Consider the following 18,675-nt stretch of genomic DNA (forward strand, 5'->3'; position numbering starts at 1 on the left):
AACCACTTTTCTACCGGTAAAAGGTCGACTACTCTGCTACGCAAAATTACATTGACAACAGAATTTGCGCGATATAAAACAAGCACGAAATAAGCTGAAATTCAACAGGATTACCTAATCCTGTTGAATTTCAGTGTAGGTACTGGTAATAATATTTTGTTACTGTTATAAACTAGCACCACATCCAAACCCCGCCCTGGTAAAGCGGCGGAAACTGTGGTAACTTTCCTCTGTAAAGTTTCGAACGTACTGTGGATAGGTACTAGACGGTTACTCAAATTAAAGTTAACTTTTGTAAGTGTTCTCGAGCACGTTAATCGACCGAGAAGCACTCCCGACTCACGTTTCTCGATGGCAAGGATTAATGATACGGTACCTGCCCTTTTGCCAAATGTTGTTTGTAAGTCGGGAATCTTTTGTTTGAAATCTACTGAGATTAATTTAGGGGCGGTCTGAATGGATTTGCCATAAAATGTTCAAAGAAAAGGTCAGATATACTTATTGAAATTAGTCTTCTGAATAAGAACTCTTTTCTTTCTAGGGTTTAATTTTATGTCTAGAAACGAATTGTGATACCACAATATCAACTAAAATGTCAAAATGTTGGTGGCGTTTGACACATTAGGTTGTGCTCTTAGCGCGATATCATTTTGATATTCATGATCATGACATGATGAATTTCTTGTCATATATATGATATCAGGATATAACTGCTTTTTAGGGTTCCGTACACAAAGGATAAAAACAGGCCCCTATTAGTAAGTAAGACCCCACTGTCTGTCTGTCATCAGGCTGTATCTCATGCATGAGCCATGACCTTAAAGTTAGTCTAAGTCTAAAGGGACCAGCAAGTATTTAGCGCAAATCTAAATGGGAAATCTGAGGAGTAAATACATTTCAGAGATAGTTCTGGGACGGGAAATAATTTCAGAGCAACTATTAACATAGCTCATTGGAAAAAAAAAACATAGATGTCGTTAATAAGATTTAAATTGGAACTCTAACGTCGCTGCTGTAATTATAAGGTCAAGGTACAAAAACGTTAATTTTTTATTGTTCCAACATTACACTGCGCGTATGTAACGTGGAGGATAGCATCTGTGGGTCACCTGCGCGTGTACCTGGCCGGGTAATCGCGCTAGGGGTAGCATATGTCGTGTACGACGTCGCGCTTTGTGCAAGGCGTGGGTATGGGTATAGCATGGGCCCCAGGTGCGCGCGTTTTTGTGCGGCCTTCCGGCGGCTGCGCGCGCACCTGCCAGCGCAGCTGCCGTCGCCAGCACGCGCCCGCGCCGCCTAAACTAGCCCATCGTACGAAACACCTACTATAGAGGAGAGCTATTATAATTAGGTACCAATCAATAGTGCTTATCTGTTTGCCTCAACTTCGAAAATAGTCTTCTCTCCGTATCTATGTACATAGGTTCAATCAATAGGGTCACTAGCCTAAAATAAATAAAACAAACTTACAAAAAGCAAACTTCTTGACCAGTTCACTGACTAGTTGAGTACACGGTCATTAAAATCTATTAAAATGATTTTAGCGTAATTTTTGGTTAGAAATTTATCTTTTATACTACTAGGGAGATACTAATGCGGAGACGCGTATAAGCTGTCAATGATGTGGTGTGAAAGTTTTTTTCTACGACGGATTTCTATTTATCGCATCGAATTATGACAGTTCCTTCAAAAAAATAATGAAATAAATGTTTTACTGTATTTTTATTATTAAAAATAAAAATAAAATATAAAATATCATTTATTTCAGGCTTTTAACCCATAATAAAAATACACATAAACAATACAATGGCATACTATATACAATACAATAAAAAGGAATACGGAATGTCAAACAATATTAATTTTAGAACCTTACTTAACTAGTTACATCATTTCGCCCAGTTATGGGACACTGGTGCATGCAATGACAACCAGTATTATTGAACTGTTGCATGTATATTTGTTACAATATGCTAAAAAAAACCCAGACAGCTAAAAAATTAACTCTCCATCATTCGACGCCAGAAGTATAGTTACACTAGTTACACATTATGATTCGTCGTTTCTAACCACAAAATCTTTGAATACCTACGTACAAATAGACACAATTACGTATTATGGCTCCTCTACACGATGGGCCAACGCCGGCCACTCCAAGGGACGCAGCCATGCGGTAGAATGAGATAGCAATATCACTTGCTACCTCTAACGCATAAATGCGTCCCTTGGAGTGGCCGGCATTGGCCCATCGTGTAGAGGAGCCATTACGTCGAAGCATACAAGCAAGTCTGTTGAACTTATTTTAGAATTTTGCCTTCTAACAAAGAATAAGTATAACAAAGCGACGAGAACAGCTGATCGGAACAAAAAGACATCAAAACTCGCTGCCTCCTTCCCTAACTAAATGATACGTCGACGTTTTTTGTTATAACGTCCAGGTAAGAAAATCACCTCCGAAGAAATATTTTAAACCGAAGTACCAACGTTAGTAAAATCTAAAATGTCTCTACAAACCTTGCCGGGAAACAAATTAGTAAGTTACGGGTTACGGTACTGGCGGAACGGGACGGTAGAGCTAGAAATTACTGTTTCCAGTTTTCCAGGACCCACGATAGACGTTTTAAAACTTTAGCAAGGGTCGAATCGATATGCATAGCGAGGGTCTAGTATGAAACAGTAAAACTTGTTTGTTCCTCGTCAACTACATATTTATTGTTGGACGAGTTAGACTGACAAGCAAAGGTCTTAGAGTAGGTATAGGTAACAAACAATCATAAAAACTAAAATGATAAAGAGAGCGTTTATGAGCACATCAAAATGTGTTCAAAATAAAGAGGTGGCGTAAAGCCAGGAAATTGGATCGGAACAAATTAGCGATAGCTCAGGATTAACGCTACGTCTTACGTAGGCGAACAACGCGCGAACGCGGCGCGGCGCGGCGCGGCGAAAGCGGCCGCCGCCGCGCCGCGCCGCGCCGCGCCGCCTGACATTCGCGTGCAAATCGCGCCGCACCGCGTTCGCAACGAGATCGCTTACGTAGGACACTTCTATGGGCATCAAAGGATTGATTTCGCCGCGCCGCGCCGCGCCGCGTTCGCGCGTTGTTCGCCTACGTAAGACGTAGCGTAAGACGAAGTAATTTCTCAATTCATTGTGTCTGGTATTGACTATATTAAAACTAACATAACATAAAGCAATATCTTTTAAAACATCCGTCCGATAAATAGATAAAAGCTCGAGATCCACCGCGGCAGCTGCACTCGCATCTGCTCCATCCTGAGCACCACGTGGGCCAAATATCGACGTACTAAAAAACATTCCGAAATAACTGTACCCTACCCACCAACACCTCAGCACATTATTATAAGCCTCTCTGCATCTGCTCACTAGTCACGCTCCTATCAATTATGTAGGCGCCGATAAATAGAACATTTACTTTGAAAAGGTTAAATGCGGTCTTACCTCTCGCAATTCCTTTATCTTGGCGCCAGCTTTGCCGATCACGCAACCCGCTCGACTCTGGTGGATCAGTAGACGGACGTCGAGATCTTCATCGCTGTTTCCTCCCTTATGCGGTCCACCAGCCTGTTATAACAAAGCAATTCATGTTGTAGTTTCAATGGAATTAATTATAGAAACCTTTAATGAGACACATCGCAAATGAAACTTACATCAGCCAAATTGGGAAGGATATCTTTCACAATATCCAAAATCGTCTCCACTTCCGGTGCCGCTATGGAGAGCACCCTGAAAAAAGGTCGTGGTTATAATTTTGTTCCAATCGAGTATCCATCACAACACAATACAATATCAAACAACGTATCAGATCAACGGTCAGGGAGGTCTGTTTGCCGGGTGGGATTTGCACGGGAAGCATGATGGCGATGAAGTATTGATGGCGAACAACGCGCAGGGAATCAGAACGGTCGGAGCGGTCCTGTGCGGAGAGAAATACCGAGTGATGGGATACAGTCCTAGGGAACGCTTGTAGAACAACTAGTGTTGCGGGAGAACGTCGCTCGACAGAGCCGGGGTCGTTCTGTGTGAGAGTGCATCGTCCTGCGGAGTGTATGATAGGGACGGGTGGTCGAGACGGGATGAAGCACCTAGCGCCGGGTGATAGCGGCCAAAACACGATCCGACACCTGACTGTTGACGAGCGGAGCGCAAGCGCCGCTCTTCTCGGGCATTATGAACTTTGTTGAGAGTAGATGTTGACGTTATAGTTTACCGTTCGGGGCCGGGGCAATCTGGGACTGTTATAGAGGCTTTGTACTGCGTGGCGGGGCGGCGGGTGCGGGGCAGCGGCGTCCGGCGGGGCGGGACCGGCAACCAAGACTCGCTGTAGCGGCGCACCGGCCGGCTCGCGGCGCCCGGGAGCGAGCGGGCGCCCCGAGCCGCCCGGTGCGCCGCCAACACGCCAAGTGGGCGTGACGGGGGCGCTAAAACCTGCAACTGGCTGCCGGGGGGTTATTCTGTCTACAACCTACGGACGAGCCGCTGGCGCGGATCCGGTGGCCGTGACGACCACCGGCACGCGCTCTTGTTTTTTTAGTCTCAGGTTATTACGCTCTGCTCAAGACGGGTGATGTTAGCACTCGAGGCGAATTTAGAGAGGTCAAAATGCGAACATCACCGAGTAGTTTAGGAGACATGGGTCGGGTGTTTTTCTTTTAGTGTGTTTCCACTAGACGGTTCTTAACAAATAAGTTGTATGTAAGGTTTATGTTATCCGACCTGCAGTAAAAAAGGTTAGTGGTATAATTTACATCTTACTTACAATGTATCACCTAGTGTACGGAAATGGATGAAAAAGACATTACAATAATTGTTCATACCCTTTTTCTACTTCCTGTTCGTACAATCAAAATCAATTAGACAAATCATAAAATAAATAAAATATGACTGATTAAAATGTAGAAACTACCTATTACATCCGAATACTTATGTGGAAGTTACAAGTGCAGACTAATTTAGGTAATAGTAGAGGTACTTCATGAGTTTATGACACTATTATTACTCCTTGTACTTCCTACATTCGATTAATGCTAAATACTGACCTGGCTTCTCAATTTTGATATGTTGGTGCCTCCTTTGCCGATGATAGACCCAGCCACCTGTCATAAAATTGTAATTTAATGACGGTAACTTAACTACCAATAAGCTAAAACGGGTTAATGAGTGTGAGTGTAATTCATTAGACAATAATTAAAATAATTTAGCGAATGCTGTCTAATAAACCTATATAAAATACAACTACTGTTTTCAATCAATTATTAATTTATTTTTTTTAGGGCCACTTGCGCCATCCCACTAACCCGGGGTTAACCGGTTAAGCCTGGAATTGCCATGTTTAGCAGTACAATTTGACACTGCCCCAAACCCCGGGTTAGTCGGATGGTGCAAGTGGCGCTTATTCTAATAAATGAACTAGAGACAGGGACTCTACCTACACTAAAAAAACCGGGCAAGTGCGAGTCGGACTCGCGCACGAAGAGTTCCGTACCATAATGCAAAAAAAAAACAAAAAAAAGCAAAAAAAAAACCGGGCAAGTGCGAGTCGGACTCGCGCACGAAGGGTTCCGTACCATAATGCAAAAAAAAAAAAGCAAAAAAAAATCGGTCACCCATCTAAGTACTGACCCCTCCCGACGTTGCTTAACTTTGATCAAAAATCACGTTTGTTGTGGAGCCCCATTTAAATCTTTATTTTATTCTGTTTTTAGTATTTGTTGTTATAGCGGCAACAGAAATACATCATCTGTGAAAATTTCAACTGTCTAGCTATCACGGTTCGTGAGATATAGCCTGGTGACAGACGGACGGACGGACGGACGGACGGACGGACGGACGGACGGACGGACAGCGAAGTCTTAGTAATAGGGTCCCGTTTTACCCTTTGGGTACGGAACCCTAAAAAGAAAAGGCAATGGAGAGACGAGAATAATGACCTGTCTGAGCAGTTTACGTTTAGAGTTTGGACGTAGCGTAGATACAAAATACAAAGGTAGGCCATCTAGGCATCTACTGCTCTGTCATCAGTAATAATTAAGCAGGCTTTGTGAATGCTGTCTTGACCTAAGCCCAACCTTTCCTCATCAATATAGATCAATTCATGTTGGAGCTGCCACGGTAATGCACATTTAAGGTGCCGTAGGTTCAGAGAGCGGAGTTTTTGAAAAATCGTACCGCTTTTTTAGATCACAATATGGTGGCCAAAAATTTAATTAGGAATTTTGAGAATTTTCTCTACTGACTTCATCGATTCGAATTCAATTTTTTTTACTTTCGCTCGATAGACGACGACAGAGCGTTTCTTTTATTTTTGGCATTTTATTTATTGTGACCTTTTTTGTCACTTTTCTAGTCAGGATCGCGAGCCCTTTTCATCCTAATAGGAGAAAAAAAGTATCCTAAAATTTCCATACATTTTTCGAACTTTCCTTTTTGTTACCGCCATACAAAGTGTATGGGGAAAAAGTAACACAATAGGAAAAAAACTCTGGGACATTTTTTTATCTCATTAGGATCGAAAGAGTTCGTGATTCTGAGTAGAAATAACACAAAAGTGGCAAAAAAAAACCATAAAAAAATAAAATGGCAAAAAATAAAAGAAACGCTGAACAGAGGTCTAAAACGCACATTAACAATTTATATGCACGTTTCTTTGCCGTTTTTGCGTAATGGTACGGAACCCTTCGTGTGCGAATCCGATTCGCATTTGCCGGTATTATTTCTTTTTTTAACTTACACCAAATTAAAATTCAAAAACATGCGAAAAGTTAGACAAGAACACGGACCTACGGAGGGGCCCTTAAGTCAAGAATGTACACGGCACTGGCAAGGTCTTAGTTCATATTTGCTCATCTCTGTAGAAACTTCTTGTAACTATTTAGCATGCGGAATGATTGCATTTTAATGGAGTTATACCGTCTGTCTTTGGCTGTGAGAGTTTGTGTTACAGTCGCATCAGCATTAACAGTAGATATGTACCTACGTAGATTCAAATATAAGTACCTACACAGATACAGAGATGGACGGACATGAAAAAACTTTAAGGGTTCGGTTTTTGCCATTTTGGCTATATACGAAACCCCAAAAAACCCATGACACTCGTGTACCTATCGTAATTTGTGGGTGAGGAATAATAGTAGTTTGAGTCTCGAACTATCGACTCATGATGTTTGACATTATCCAGTTCGCCGGACGATATCAGCCTGTCAGTTAAACGCAAAAGGTGCCAGTTCCGAACAACTGACAGGCTGATATCGTCCGGCGAAGTGGTAATCTGTGGGCCCCTTTAGACTTAGAGCCTGAGCCTCCAAACTTTTTGACTTGAGAGCCACCGCCAGGCCTTCGCTTCTTTTTTGTAAGCCAGATTGGTAGGATCGCGGTCGGATCAGACTCACTCGAGCCGTAGTTTGGACACTCCGGGTTAGGTTATGGCTGGTATGAGACTCACCTTGCTAGGTATGAGGAAGGTAACTTCGTCATCCGGCTGGCGGTGCCGCTTCATGGCGGGGCCGTCGTCGCCGTACGCGTCCCGCTTCATTGCGATCAGATCTGAACAAACAAATGAAACAATTTGTACTTTCAACCGTTTACTGTAACTTTCTTCTTGGAAATAAATGTGATGAGATAACACTAACAGGTAAAAAATATTGCAAATCCTACGGTCTTACAGTATTCTCTCTTAGTTTAATTATTTAGAAGGAAACAATACAGTAAATGGTAAAATCGCAACAAACAGTAAAATAGATAACTGAAATTTTGAATGTTGCTAAAGCTACGGGGCCATTCCATAACCCTTTCCGCCATATTATTGTAATAAAATTTAAATTCTATGCAAGAATGTAGATACTTTGCATGCATTCCCCGATCAAAAACAAGAACTAAGCGTAAGTGCACAATTATCGTAAATATTGAAATGGCGTACCGCGCGGAATCCGTTTACAGAGATGAAAATAGAGCCATTAACAACGTGCGGTGGCCGTTCTATATCGCCACTGGACTGGTACTACTCGAGTCGAGGGCCTGTCGCGAGCTGTTCAGCGTATTCGTGTACAAGTACCTTATTATAACAAGAGGTAGCGCTATGTCCCCCAGGGAACATGGTTTTTACCGAAATATACAAAGAATATTTTGTTTACTTCTCGGTGTAGACTTTAGGGTAAAAACTTAAGAAATTTTGTTCCGGAAAAAGATATATTCCATAGGGCTATTCCCACACGTATATTATGGTTGGATTTTAAGTTAGTTGTCCAGTTTGCACCCCTATTATCTGCTAGTTTAGGGCTTCATCATCTTCCTCGCGTTGTCCCGGCATTTTGCCACGGCTCATGGGAGCCTGGGGTCCGCTTGGCAACTAATCCCAAGAATTGGCGTAGGCACTAGTCTTTAAGAAAGCGACTGCCATCTGACCTTCCAACCCAGAGGGTAAACTAGGCCTTATTGGGATAAGTCCGGTTTCCTCACGATGTTTTCCTTCACCGAAAAGCGACTGGTAAATATCAAATGATATTTCGTACATAAGTTCCGTAAAACTCATTGGTACGAGCCGAGGATCGAGCCCGCGACCTCCAGATTGAAAGTCGCACGCTCTTACCGCTAGGCCACCAGCGCTCCCATCTGCCAGTTTAGCGCTTATTAAGTACTTACTCTCTTCAAAATGGTAACTTACTTATTCGCGTCAGAACGTATTCATAAACGGGCGGGGTTATTGAAATACTTTGTAGTTGCAATGATAATAAAACAGTAATTATTACTGCGGATAGGGCTGGTCCTTGTAACCGGTTGACGAGAGCAGCTAGAGACAAGGGACAGGATGCAGGACGCGCCGGCGGCCCGGCGGCGCCTGGCTGCTATCGATTCCGCTACTTTAATTACGGATTGATTACTAACCTACATTATATGTATGTGTTATTTGAAAGGCTGTCAATAATACGAGCTACTTACAGAGAGGTGTAATTAGACATTGTCTCATAAGCTCATAACCAACAACGTGCTACCGTCAGCTGCAGAGAAAAGATACCCCGATATAGAAGTTCGAATGCAACGGTGTTATATAAGCGAATAGTATTGCTGACTGTACTTAATGCTTTAATACTGTTTTATATTTATGTTGCACAGTTTCAAGATGAGTCTAAGGACTCTAAGGGACGATTGAGTTCGAGTTGTTTCATAAAATATGTTGTTTGACAACACCTATGACAAGAACAGCAAACAACAACAACAAGTTGATCAAAATCAACCAACAGACAGCAGGACATAAGTAAAATCAATAAATAGCCGCATTTACCGATATTATTAAAGTACGTAGCTAGCAGTTTCGAGCTAGCGTGTGGAGCTGCCAACATGACTGCAGTATGCCGCAACCTTGCACTATTCTCCTGTGCAGGTGAGGGTTAACTTTATTTTTTATTCTCCAAACCCTTTTTTCAATTTAATACAATTCGATGCATACTCAAATTTAGTTTTTCGTTATGACTTCTACACACCATATAAATTTAGTTCTATAAGTACATACCTAGGTTCCAGCCGAATTAGGCAATGCCCAAATACGTTTGGAACTTCGAAGTTTTCGAACAAGTCAGGTCAGACATAATTATTTGTAAAGTAGATTAGATCACCAATTTTTTTTACTACAACACAAATTGACATTAACACGATAAAAATAATGATTAATGATGTTTAATTGATTTTTACTAAATTCTACAGGGTGATTCATGAGACGTGAGCAGGACTAATCCTGCACACTCAGTAACTGATAATTGATCGATCACCGTCGTATTTAGGTGAAACAACCACACTTTTTCCTATTACTTAACTTTTTGGCGAGGGCAAATTTAATTCTCTACAATCATGGTCACTCTACAAGACCTAATTAATCAACATAAAACCTCTTTAACCGTAATGGCAGCATTATGATTAAGAAAAAAATAAACTGTCAAACTTGAGTGAGATACGAGTTTTCAAAAGTAACCAGACCGTGATGACATTCAATTTGACACAGAATATCGGTAGTTTAGTATCCCACCAAAAACATAAATGTAAAAAAGGAGAGCCAAGTTCAATACAAAAATTATGCTTGGCTGTGGGGCTCGCCGCAAAAAGAATGGAGATCTAAATGAGTGCCACTGCCAAGTTCTATGCAAAATCCAAATATGTATTTATAGGAACAAAATAACATTATAAACAAGTATTAAACTCTATTTCTTTGCTTTATTGGATACCTATAACAATTGCTGTTATTTTAAAAAATGTGAGATCTTAAAGCAGGCTAGATTTGACTTGGCCAGTTTTCATTACATCAATCATTTTATATATATTGTAATTCTGATAAAATCTGGCCAAGCCAAATCTAACCTACTTTAAGATCTCACATTTTTTTAAATAACAGCAATTGTTATAGGTATCCAATAAAGCAAAGAAATAGAGTTTAATACTTGTTTATAATGTTATTATGTTCCTATAAATACATATTTGGATTTTGCATAGAACTTGGCAGTGGCACTCATTTAGATCTCCATTCTTTTTGCGGCGAGCCCCACAGCCAAGCATAATTTTTGTATTGAACTTGGCTCTCCTTTTTTACATTTATGTTTTTGGTGGGATATCAATACTTTTTGTAAAGAAAACTAGGCAGGTATTGAGATTTAATGTTTTTTCTTGTGTTTCCGCTGTATGATTTTACTTCTGTTCTTTGTATAATTATGTGGTGCCGCGCGCCGCCGACGACACACCGTTGGCCGATTGTTTAGAGCGTATTACAAGTTTTTTGTATGGGGACACCACTTATTTTTTGACTAAACTTTATTTTAATATAGCAAATATAATAATACATATATTGGGGTAGTTTCAAATATCTGCTTGTAACGGTTCAAACGCTACAATAAAAAAATATTTTTTTGTATGGGGACCCCCCCTATTTTTTTTTTTTTTATTATGCATGGGTTTACTCATGGCCACAGACTAGCCGAGGCGTAGACGTGGCCTACGATGGAGCGAGCTCGCCCAGAAGGTGCCTGTTCACTCTTGATTTGAAGGTTTAACTTTTTATTTTTAGATTTTTTCCTACGCTTACACACAATAACCGAGCTGGGTTCCAAATTTCATCCTTCTAGGTCATCTGGAAGTAGGTTAGGTTTAGGTACTTATATGTCAGTCCCAATAAAAAATGTTTTTTTTGTATGGGGACCCCCCCTATTTTTAAACTTTATTTTATTTTTAGATTTTTTCCTACGGTTACACACAATAACCGAGCTGGATTCCAAATTTCATCCTTCTAGGTCATCTGGAAGTAGGTTAGGTTTAGGTACTTATATGTCAGTCCCAATAAAAAATGTTTTTTTTGTATGGGGACCCCCCCTATTTTTTAACTTTATTTTATTTTTAGATTTTTTCCTACGGTTACACACAATAACCAAGCTGGATTCCAAATTTCATCCGTCTAGGTCATCTGGAAGTAGGTTAGGTTTAGGTACTATAAGTCATAAGTCAGTCTTAAAATTTACGACTTTTTGACCTTCATACCTTTATAACCGTTTGAGCTAGCTTCATGAAATTTGGGCTTCTAGATATCCTTATGGATATAATTAAACACACGTAGTTTTATGTGTTTACGTCAAAGATGTTTTGAGTTATAGAAGGGTCAAAAGTGGCACCAAGTGGTTCGTGTAATATTACACTCGGCGCTGGCTAGCCAGTTCCTTAGCTTGAACTTGGCTTGACACGCTGCCGCGTGTCTAGATTCTAATTGTAGGGTGACCATGCATGTCGTAAATAAATTAATAACTTTTTTTTTCAACACGACTAGTAAATTAACGTTAACCTCACTAATATACTGATACGAAACAGTTGCTTATAATTCACGAAATGCGCAGTGTTAGTCCTGCTCACGTCTCCTGAATCACCCTGTATATTAAGACAGGGGAAACTAATTATTCCATTAATCTAAATAATTATAATAAATAAAAATAAGAATTCAGTACAATCTATCAGTCTAGTTTATGCTATGAAGTTATGATAAACTAGACTAGACCAGGCGTGGCTCACTCCGCGATTTCGTCGCTTTGCTACAGGTAGCTAAAAGTACATCCGTTCCGCCCCAATTTTGGGGAAAGCCATAAGCCGCGCGTGGCGCTGTCGCCACCTAGCGGCCATATCTGTGCTGATCGTTACATACCCGTTTTGTTAGAGAGTCTTCTGTGCCTAGTACTATTATTTATTCTGTGACTAGACTGATAGATTGTACTGAATCCACTGTAGAATCGTATTGTCTTTAGCTGCAGTCCGTTTGCCTGACATTTGACAAAATTGCACAATGCGCACATACTCTCACACCGAACATAACACATGGCTTCAAAATTGTAGTCCTCGTAAAAACAAGCAATTTCAGTGCCAGCGTATGGTAATAGGGCGTCTGCCGGGAGCAGGTGCCGGGGTTACTGACACTTCGCAGGTGCCGCTCGCAATTCGCGACCGCACCAAAGGGTTACTAACACCACATTCTGAAAGTTTCAGCTATCAGTCACTAGGATACATTATATATTTTTATATATATTTATTGTATACATGTACGCATATATTATTGTTGTATATATATTTATTTTATCTTCATATTACATTTATATTTGTGCCTATTAATTTTAAGCATCAAGTTTAGTTTTAGTGTTCTCTACATACCCCGCACCAGCTATGCTTCTCTGTTTAGCCTAAAGGTTGACTGGTAGAGAATGCTGTGTAGCATTAAGTCCGCCTTTTGTCACTGTATATTTTTTACTGTGCAATAAAGTTTAAATAAAAATACATTTGAGTTTTAGGATTCATCTGAGACGACTATTTATCAACACTTGTTTATCAAAGTAGCTTGTCTCAAATACTTGTCTGGATTTTTTGTCGTCTTTATACTTGTATCTTTACGGCCTACGAAACGAACCTATCATGCAAAATAAGATCAAAATAACAAAACGCTGTAATTGTATGCTAAACTTTGTTTGTATAAGTAATATTGGTAGATTTTGTGCAATATTGATAGTGGCTGGAAGAGCTGATGTCATGTATTTTGTTTTATTTTTGAGAAATGGAATAATTATTTATTATACATACATATTGTATTCTTATACCTGGGAGACAGAGCTTTGCTTGGAAAACATATATAATAACTCAGAAATGCGCGTTTTCTCAGAGATACAGTACCGGTCAAAAGTTTAAGTTCACTCTGTAAATTCGGTTAAATGAAGCTATAACACAATGTACTAATAAAATATAACACAATGTATTTAATAATCTTTTATTACATAATAAATTAAAGGTAATTCTCTAATTTAAAACCACAATTAAATAAAAAAGATCAGTTTTTGCCAACTTTAGACTCTTCAAAATATCCGCCTTTTGCTTTCAATGCTGCCATACACACTTTCGGCATTCGCGTAATTAGTTTTTGCAGTGTTGATGTCGAAATTTTATTCCAACAAATGTATAGGTATTCCCAAAGCTGTTCTTTATTAGTTGGCCGCATTTTTCTCACACTCCTGTCCAATTCATCCCATAACAACTCAATCGGATTGAGGTCGGGCGATTGAGGAGGCCAATCCATATATTTTAATTCTTTTTGGTTCTCTTTGGATGAAATGTAGTTTTTGCACAACTTCGACGTATGCTTGGGATCGTTGTCTTGTTGGAAAACAAAACCTCTGCCTACAATCCGTTTTCCAGATGGAAAAGCGTGACGTTGCAAAATGTTATGATATATTTTCTTATCCATTATGCCATTGACTCTCACGAGATCACCAACTTTGTCACCCGCAAAGCATCCCCAGACCATAACTGATCCTCCACCGTGCTTCACTGTTGGCATCACGCATTGCTTTATCATTCGTTCGCCTACTTGTCGTCGAACATATTGACGACGTCTCCCTCCAAAAATTTCAAACTTCGATTCGTCAGAAAATAAAACTTTAGACCACTGTTCAGACGTCCAGTTTTTGTGTTTCTGGGCCCATTTCAACCTCTTAACTTTATTCTGACTACGAAACAAGGGTTTTTTGGCAGCAATACGACCTTTTAGACCATAGTTTCGCAGACGCCGTTGCACTGTCGAAACCGATACTCGCTGTTCTCGGGTGGCGTTGAGTTCTTCGCAAATTTCTGGAGCAGTTAGAGTACGTTGGCGTTTGCTCTTCACGCAAATAAATTGGTCTTCGCTTTTAGACGTGACTTTTGGCCTACCTGATCGAGATCGACTGCAATTAAGACCGGTTTTTTGTTTTCGTTTCAAAGTACTCACGACAGCGGTTTGAGAAACCTTCATTTTTTCAGCGATTTTCCGCGTCGTGTAGCCCTCATTTGACAGAGTTACAATAACAGCACGAGTTTCGACACTAAAATCGGCTTTGCGACCCATTTTAAATGATTTCTAACTTCACGAAATCTCATAGGAAATACGGAACAAAAATATTAAATGGATCAAATTTTCCGAATAACATAAAACGATTCCTCCAAGAGGTATTTTTATTGTTATTTGGTAGTCGTGGAAACAATTAAACGTTTGAAATTCAAAACATATTCTATATTTGAACATAATTAAATATGATAACCTTATTTCGCAGAGTGAACTTAAACTTTTGACCGGTACTGTAAGACATAGGTAGATCGATTTATCGCCCCCGAAAACGCCCATATAGCAAATTTAATTGAAATCGTTAGAGCCGTTTCCGAGATCCCCGAAATATTATATAAATACTCAAGAATTGCTCGTTTAAAGGTATTGGATAGACAATTAGCAAGAATTAGAAAAAAGTGTTTCCTACCCAAATAAATGACTTAATATAAGGGCGAATATACCTATCTAAAAAGTATAAATTGTTAAAAAGGCACTGCATAACGTGGTCCACTCGACATACCATAGTCATAGCAAGTAGCAACACTATGTAGGAATCAGGTAGAGACGATTAAAAGCGTGTTGGAGAGCGCATGGAGCCAGCGGCCGGCCCGCCGCCGGCAGGTGTTCCCACACAAAGACGAACTTCCAAAAAACGTGGAAAAAAACTCGACCAGCCTTGATCAAAATGTCTCTCTACCAGCTGTCGCAAACATTTTTTGCTACGCCACTACTCGCCCTGCCTTTTGCTCTGCAGTACGCAGTCCGCATTCGAGACAAAGAATTAGTATTGCATAAAACCAAAAGAAGGGCGAAATACCTAGTTTAGATTAGAGCCTGTCATTGACTTGAACCTGTAGCTCATTAATATCTAATATCTCATTTGTGAAGTAGGCTCATTTGTTGAAAATTATACAACTTATACCGTAACAAACAGGAATTATTGGAATGTCTGGCAAACGGAAATGAAATTAGCGTTTCTGCTACCCCCTTTCGGCAAGTCGACAAGCTTAATTGAACCCGACGTCGCCTGTTTTCCCCGTTTTCGCGTATTCTCCATATGTAATTAATGGAATCGACAACTAAGATAGTTTAGTTGCCCAAACTGGAATGTATTTGATTCACGAACAAAATAACGACCTCATTAAAATTTAATTTTAATGTATGTGCTATGTGCTCTAATAAGAACGAGAAAGCTCGTAAGGTAATCTTTCGTTTTATACAAAAAGGGACAGAGAACATGAAAATTGTTTATTAATCTATTTGAGAGGAAGCTTTCTAGCAGCAGATTTGTTGGTGGCACCATCTCGTGCCTGAGACGTCCTTAGTGCTCGGTGGACATACAGGGATCCTTAACTATTAATTCCTCCATTAAGCTCGTGTGCATGATATGTGTGGAGTGGAAGTCAAGACCACAGTAGACTCATTTCAGTGCAGTTACCAACGCAGAAATAGAATAATTAGAAATAAGTAGGCTGCCTCATCAGTTTGTCAAAACCATTGCGTAAGTACAACACAAAGGGGGTGATTGCACAAAGTCCCAGATTTGAGCTTCGTTCGGAAAAGGGTTAAGAGTAAATAATGTAGGTAGTGAGCGGCTAGAATCATGAACTTATGCTGTACTGTGGGTATATGAATAGAAGTGCAAGGAAAATCTGTTAATGATTCACTGGGAACAATTAACGTAAAATAATGTTCCGATTTTAAACTCCTCATAATGATTATCGGAAAGAACAAAAGTAGATTTATTAATAAACAAAATACATAAACAAAGGCAGTTAAATAATTGATCAACAAGGGGCTTAAGAAACTTACCTATATTTTATTAAGAGGGTTGCAATAGATGGCTGATTAGACCTAGAACAACGGACAGTAGATCAATTAATTTATGCCCTAAAGCTATTTCGCTGAAACATGTGACGTTTTCAGGCCAAATGTACCACTGACATAGTGATTGTCAAAAAGAAGAAATTCTAATTGCTAAAACCCATAAGCGGCTTATTAAGAACTGATAAATTGGAAGCTTTTGTCTGAAGGTGTAACAAATAGAGTATAATAGCCGTACATTGTTGAAAGGCGCATGTCGTAATTGGGTGTCGCGTGGGGCAATATGCACCTGAATAGGTCGTCCTGACGGGCAGGCTCGCGCGAGGGAACTGGCCACGACCAGAGGCCGCGCGGGCGTTAGTAGGCACCGGCGAGACTCTGGGGCGCCGGCGGGGCACATGCGCACCAGCGGCCCCGTCGATAACCCCCGCCTCTCATTGTGCCCCGGAAACGACGACTTAACGAGTGACACCGCAAGACACCCTGAATGTTCCATTTCCAAGATAACTACACGAAGAGCTTAGCACAGCCCGTGACACCACAATATTGATGAGGTTTCGAGCGATGATTGTTTGGCTTTGGACCTCTTATCCTTTAGTTTACTTTCTTATTGAGCATTCGTTCTCTTTGATCTTCTTGCGGCCTAACGCAAACCTAGCCGAAGTTTAAATAAAACTTTCATACTTGACACATACTTCAAATGGCTTTTTAATGTTGAAAGCAAGAATACAACGGATATATTTAAACGAACTAATAGCTATAAAAATATTTAGGTTCCGCAAGACACCTTCCTTAAGGGATGATTTCTGGAATAAAAACTATCCTATGTCCTTCCCCATACGAAATTGCAACTAAATCGGTTCAGCCAAAAGCGTGAAAGGAATTTAAAAAAATATGTAGCAGATTGTGTCCCAAGGGAGCAAAGTGGCGTACATTGAATCCTGAACGAAACAAAGGATTTTAAAAATATTTTTTTTAGCCCTAGTATTTCCTTAATAGCAGTTTTGTTGTTGAACCCTTTCATTAGAGCTTTCGAGTGTTCTTGTCTTCTGACGAACATCCACCAATCGCTCTCGTTTTTCTTTCACTATCGGCCTCATCTCAAAATTCAAAGTCGCTCAACGAGCGATGGAGAGGGCTTTGCTCGGAGTTTCTCTGCGTGATCGAATCAGCAATGAGGAGATCCGTAAACGAACTAAAGTCACCGACATAGCCCACCGGATTAGCAAGCTGAAGTGGCAATGGGCAGGCCACATTCCGCGCAGAGAAGATGGCCGATGGGGTCGAAAAGTGCTCGAGTGGAGACCACGGACTAGCAAGCGCAGCGTAGGACGTCCACCCACAAGATGGACGGACGACCTTGTTAAGGCCGCCGGAAGACGCTGGATGCGGGTCGCTTCCAACCGGGTACGAATGGTGGTCCAAGGGGGAGGCCTATGTTCAGCAGTGGACGTATGGCTGAGATGATGATGTATATTAGTGACCCAAACATGGATATGTTTTTTTTATAATTTTAAAATACATAGGTTCGAAGTTATTTAAGAAAATAGCCAAAAAATGACCATCCCCCCCCCCCCTTTATCTCCGAAACTACTGGGTCTAAAATTTTGAAAAAAATACACTAAATAGTTCTTTACCTATAGAGTATAGATGACAGGAAAACCTATTAGAAATGTGCAGTCAAGCGTGAGTCGGACTTATGTACGGAACCCTGGAAACGCGAGTCCGACTCGCACTTGGTCGGTTTTTTCTAAGAGAATATGCTTCCAGTTTAGTAATTCTTTAGAACGGTTCAGAGGGGCTACCGCGAAAACCGAAATTCGCGAATTGCGGGGATCTTTCGCTTTTACTCCAATGAAGGCGTAATTAGAGTGACAGAGAAAAATGCCCGCAATTTGCGAAGTTCGATTTTCGCGGTTATAGCCCTGGGCTGACTAGGGGCGTGTCAGCGCTCTTTTTAGCAAGTTCGTCCCCTTCTTTATTTCCGTCGATGTTGGAGTGCTCTGGTACTGATACTGGTACCCATCTAATTGTAAGTATGACTTTGATACAGTTTCATAATACCAAACCCTGTGATCCCTATGGCCTGTCACTGTCCCAATGTTTTAATTAAGATACTTTAAATTTCTTTTTGATGATTGGCCCACATATTGGATAATAAGTACCCACTCTTGTAAATATTTAAGTCAAAAAATATTTGACGTTAAAACAAATATTAGAACAGTCGAATATAAGTCGCATGCGACCGAGTCGTTAGCTGTCGATGGCGGCGTTAATGCTCCCTCTGAGTTCACTTAACAAATTGCCCATAGCGGCTAAAATGATTGTTGATTTTTATTGCCACAAGACCAAGCAGTGGTTATGTCAACCCTTACAAATATCTACTAATTATACAGAACGATGAAAAAGAGTTATTTTGTATGGATAATTCCATGAGTGACCTGTTTATATGTACTTTATAACGAACT

General features: G+C 40.4%; 2 protein-coding genes across 5 annotated transcripts in view; one reads left to right on the forward strand and one right to left on the reverse strand.

The window, feature by feature from the left end:
- LOC134671946 (microtubule-associated protein RP/EB family member 1) overlaps nt 1-18,675 on the forward strand; it is a 186,975-nt gene that overhangs the window by 103,769 nt on the left and 64,531 nt on the right. The window lies entirely within an intron of this gene.
- LOC134671927 (heterogeneous nuclear ribonucleoprotein K) overlaps nt 1-18,675 on the reverse strand; it is a 42,402-nt gene that overhangs the window by 5,327 nt on the left and 18,400 nt on the right. Inside the window, exons 1-7 of one of the 4 annotated variants that reach the window (XM_063529791.1) lie at nt 16,446-16,604; nt 16,196-16,237; nt 7,463-7,563; nt 5,061-5,117; nt 4,232-4,275; nt 3,672-3,747; nt 3,463-3,585 (exon numbers count right to left, since the gene is read on the reverse strand). In XM_063529791.1, the coding sequence (XP_063385861.1) occupies nt 3,463-3,585; nt 3,672-3,747; nt 4,232-4,275; nt 5,061-5,117; nt 7,463-7,552 (390 nt within the window). In that variant the 5' untranslated portion in view covers nt 7,553-7,563; nt 16,196-16,237; nt 16,446-16,604. Of the gene's footprint in view, nt 1-3,462; nt 3,586-3,671; nt 3,748-4,231; nt 4,276-5,060; nt 5,118-7,462; nt 7,564-16,195; nt 16,238-16,445; nt 16,605-18,675 lie in introns of those variants that run through there. The other 3 variants (XM_063529794.1, XM_063529793.1, XM_063529792.1) reach the window with 3 other exon arrangements.

The sequence above is a fragment of the Cydia fagiglandana genome, chromosome 16 (assembly GCF_963556715.1).
Source record: "Cydia fagiglandana chromosome 16, ilCydFagi1.1, whole genome shotgun sequence".
Taxonomy (NCBI): domain Eukaryota; kingdom Metazoa; phylum Arthropoda; class Insecta; order Lepidoptera; family Tortricidae; genus Cydia; species Cydia fagiglandana.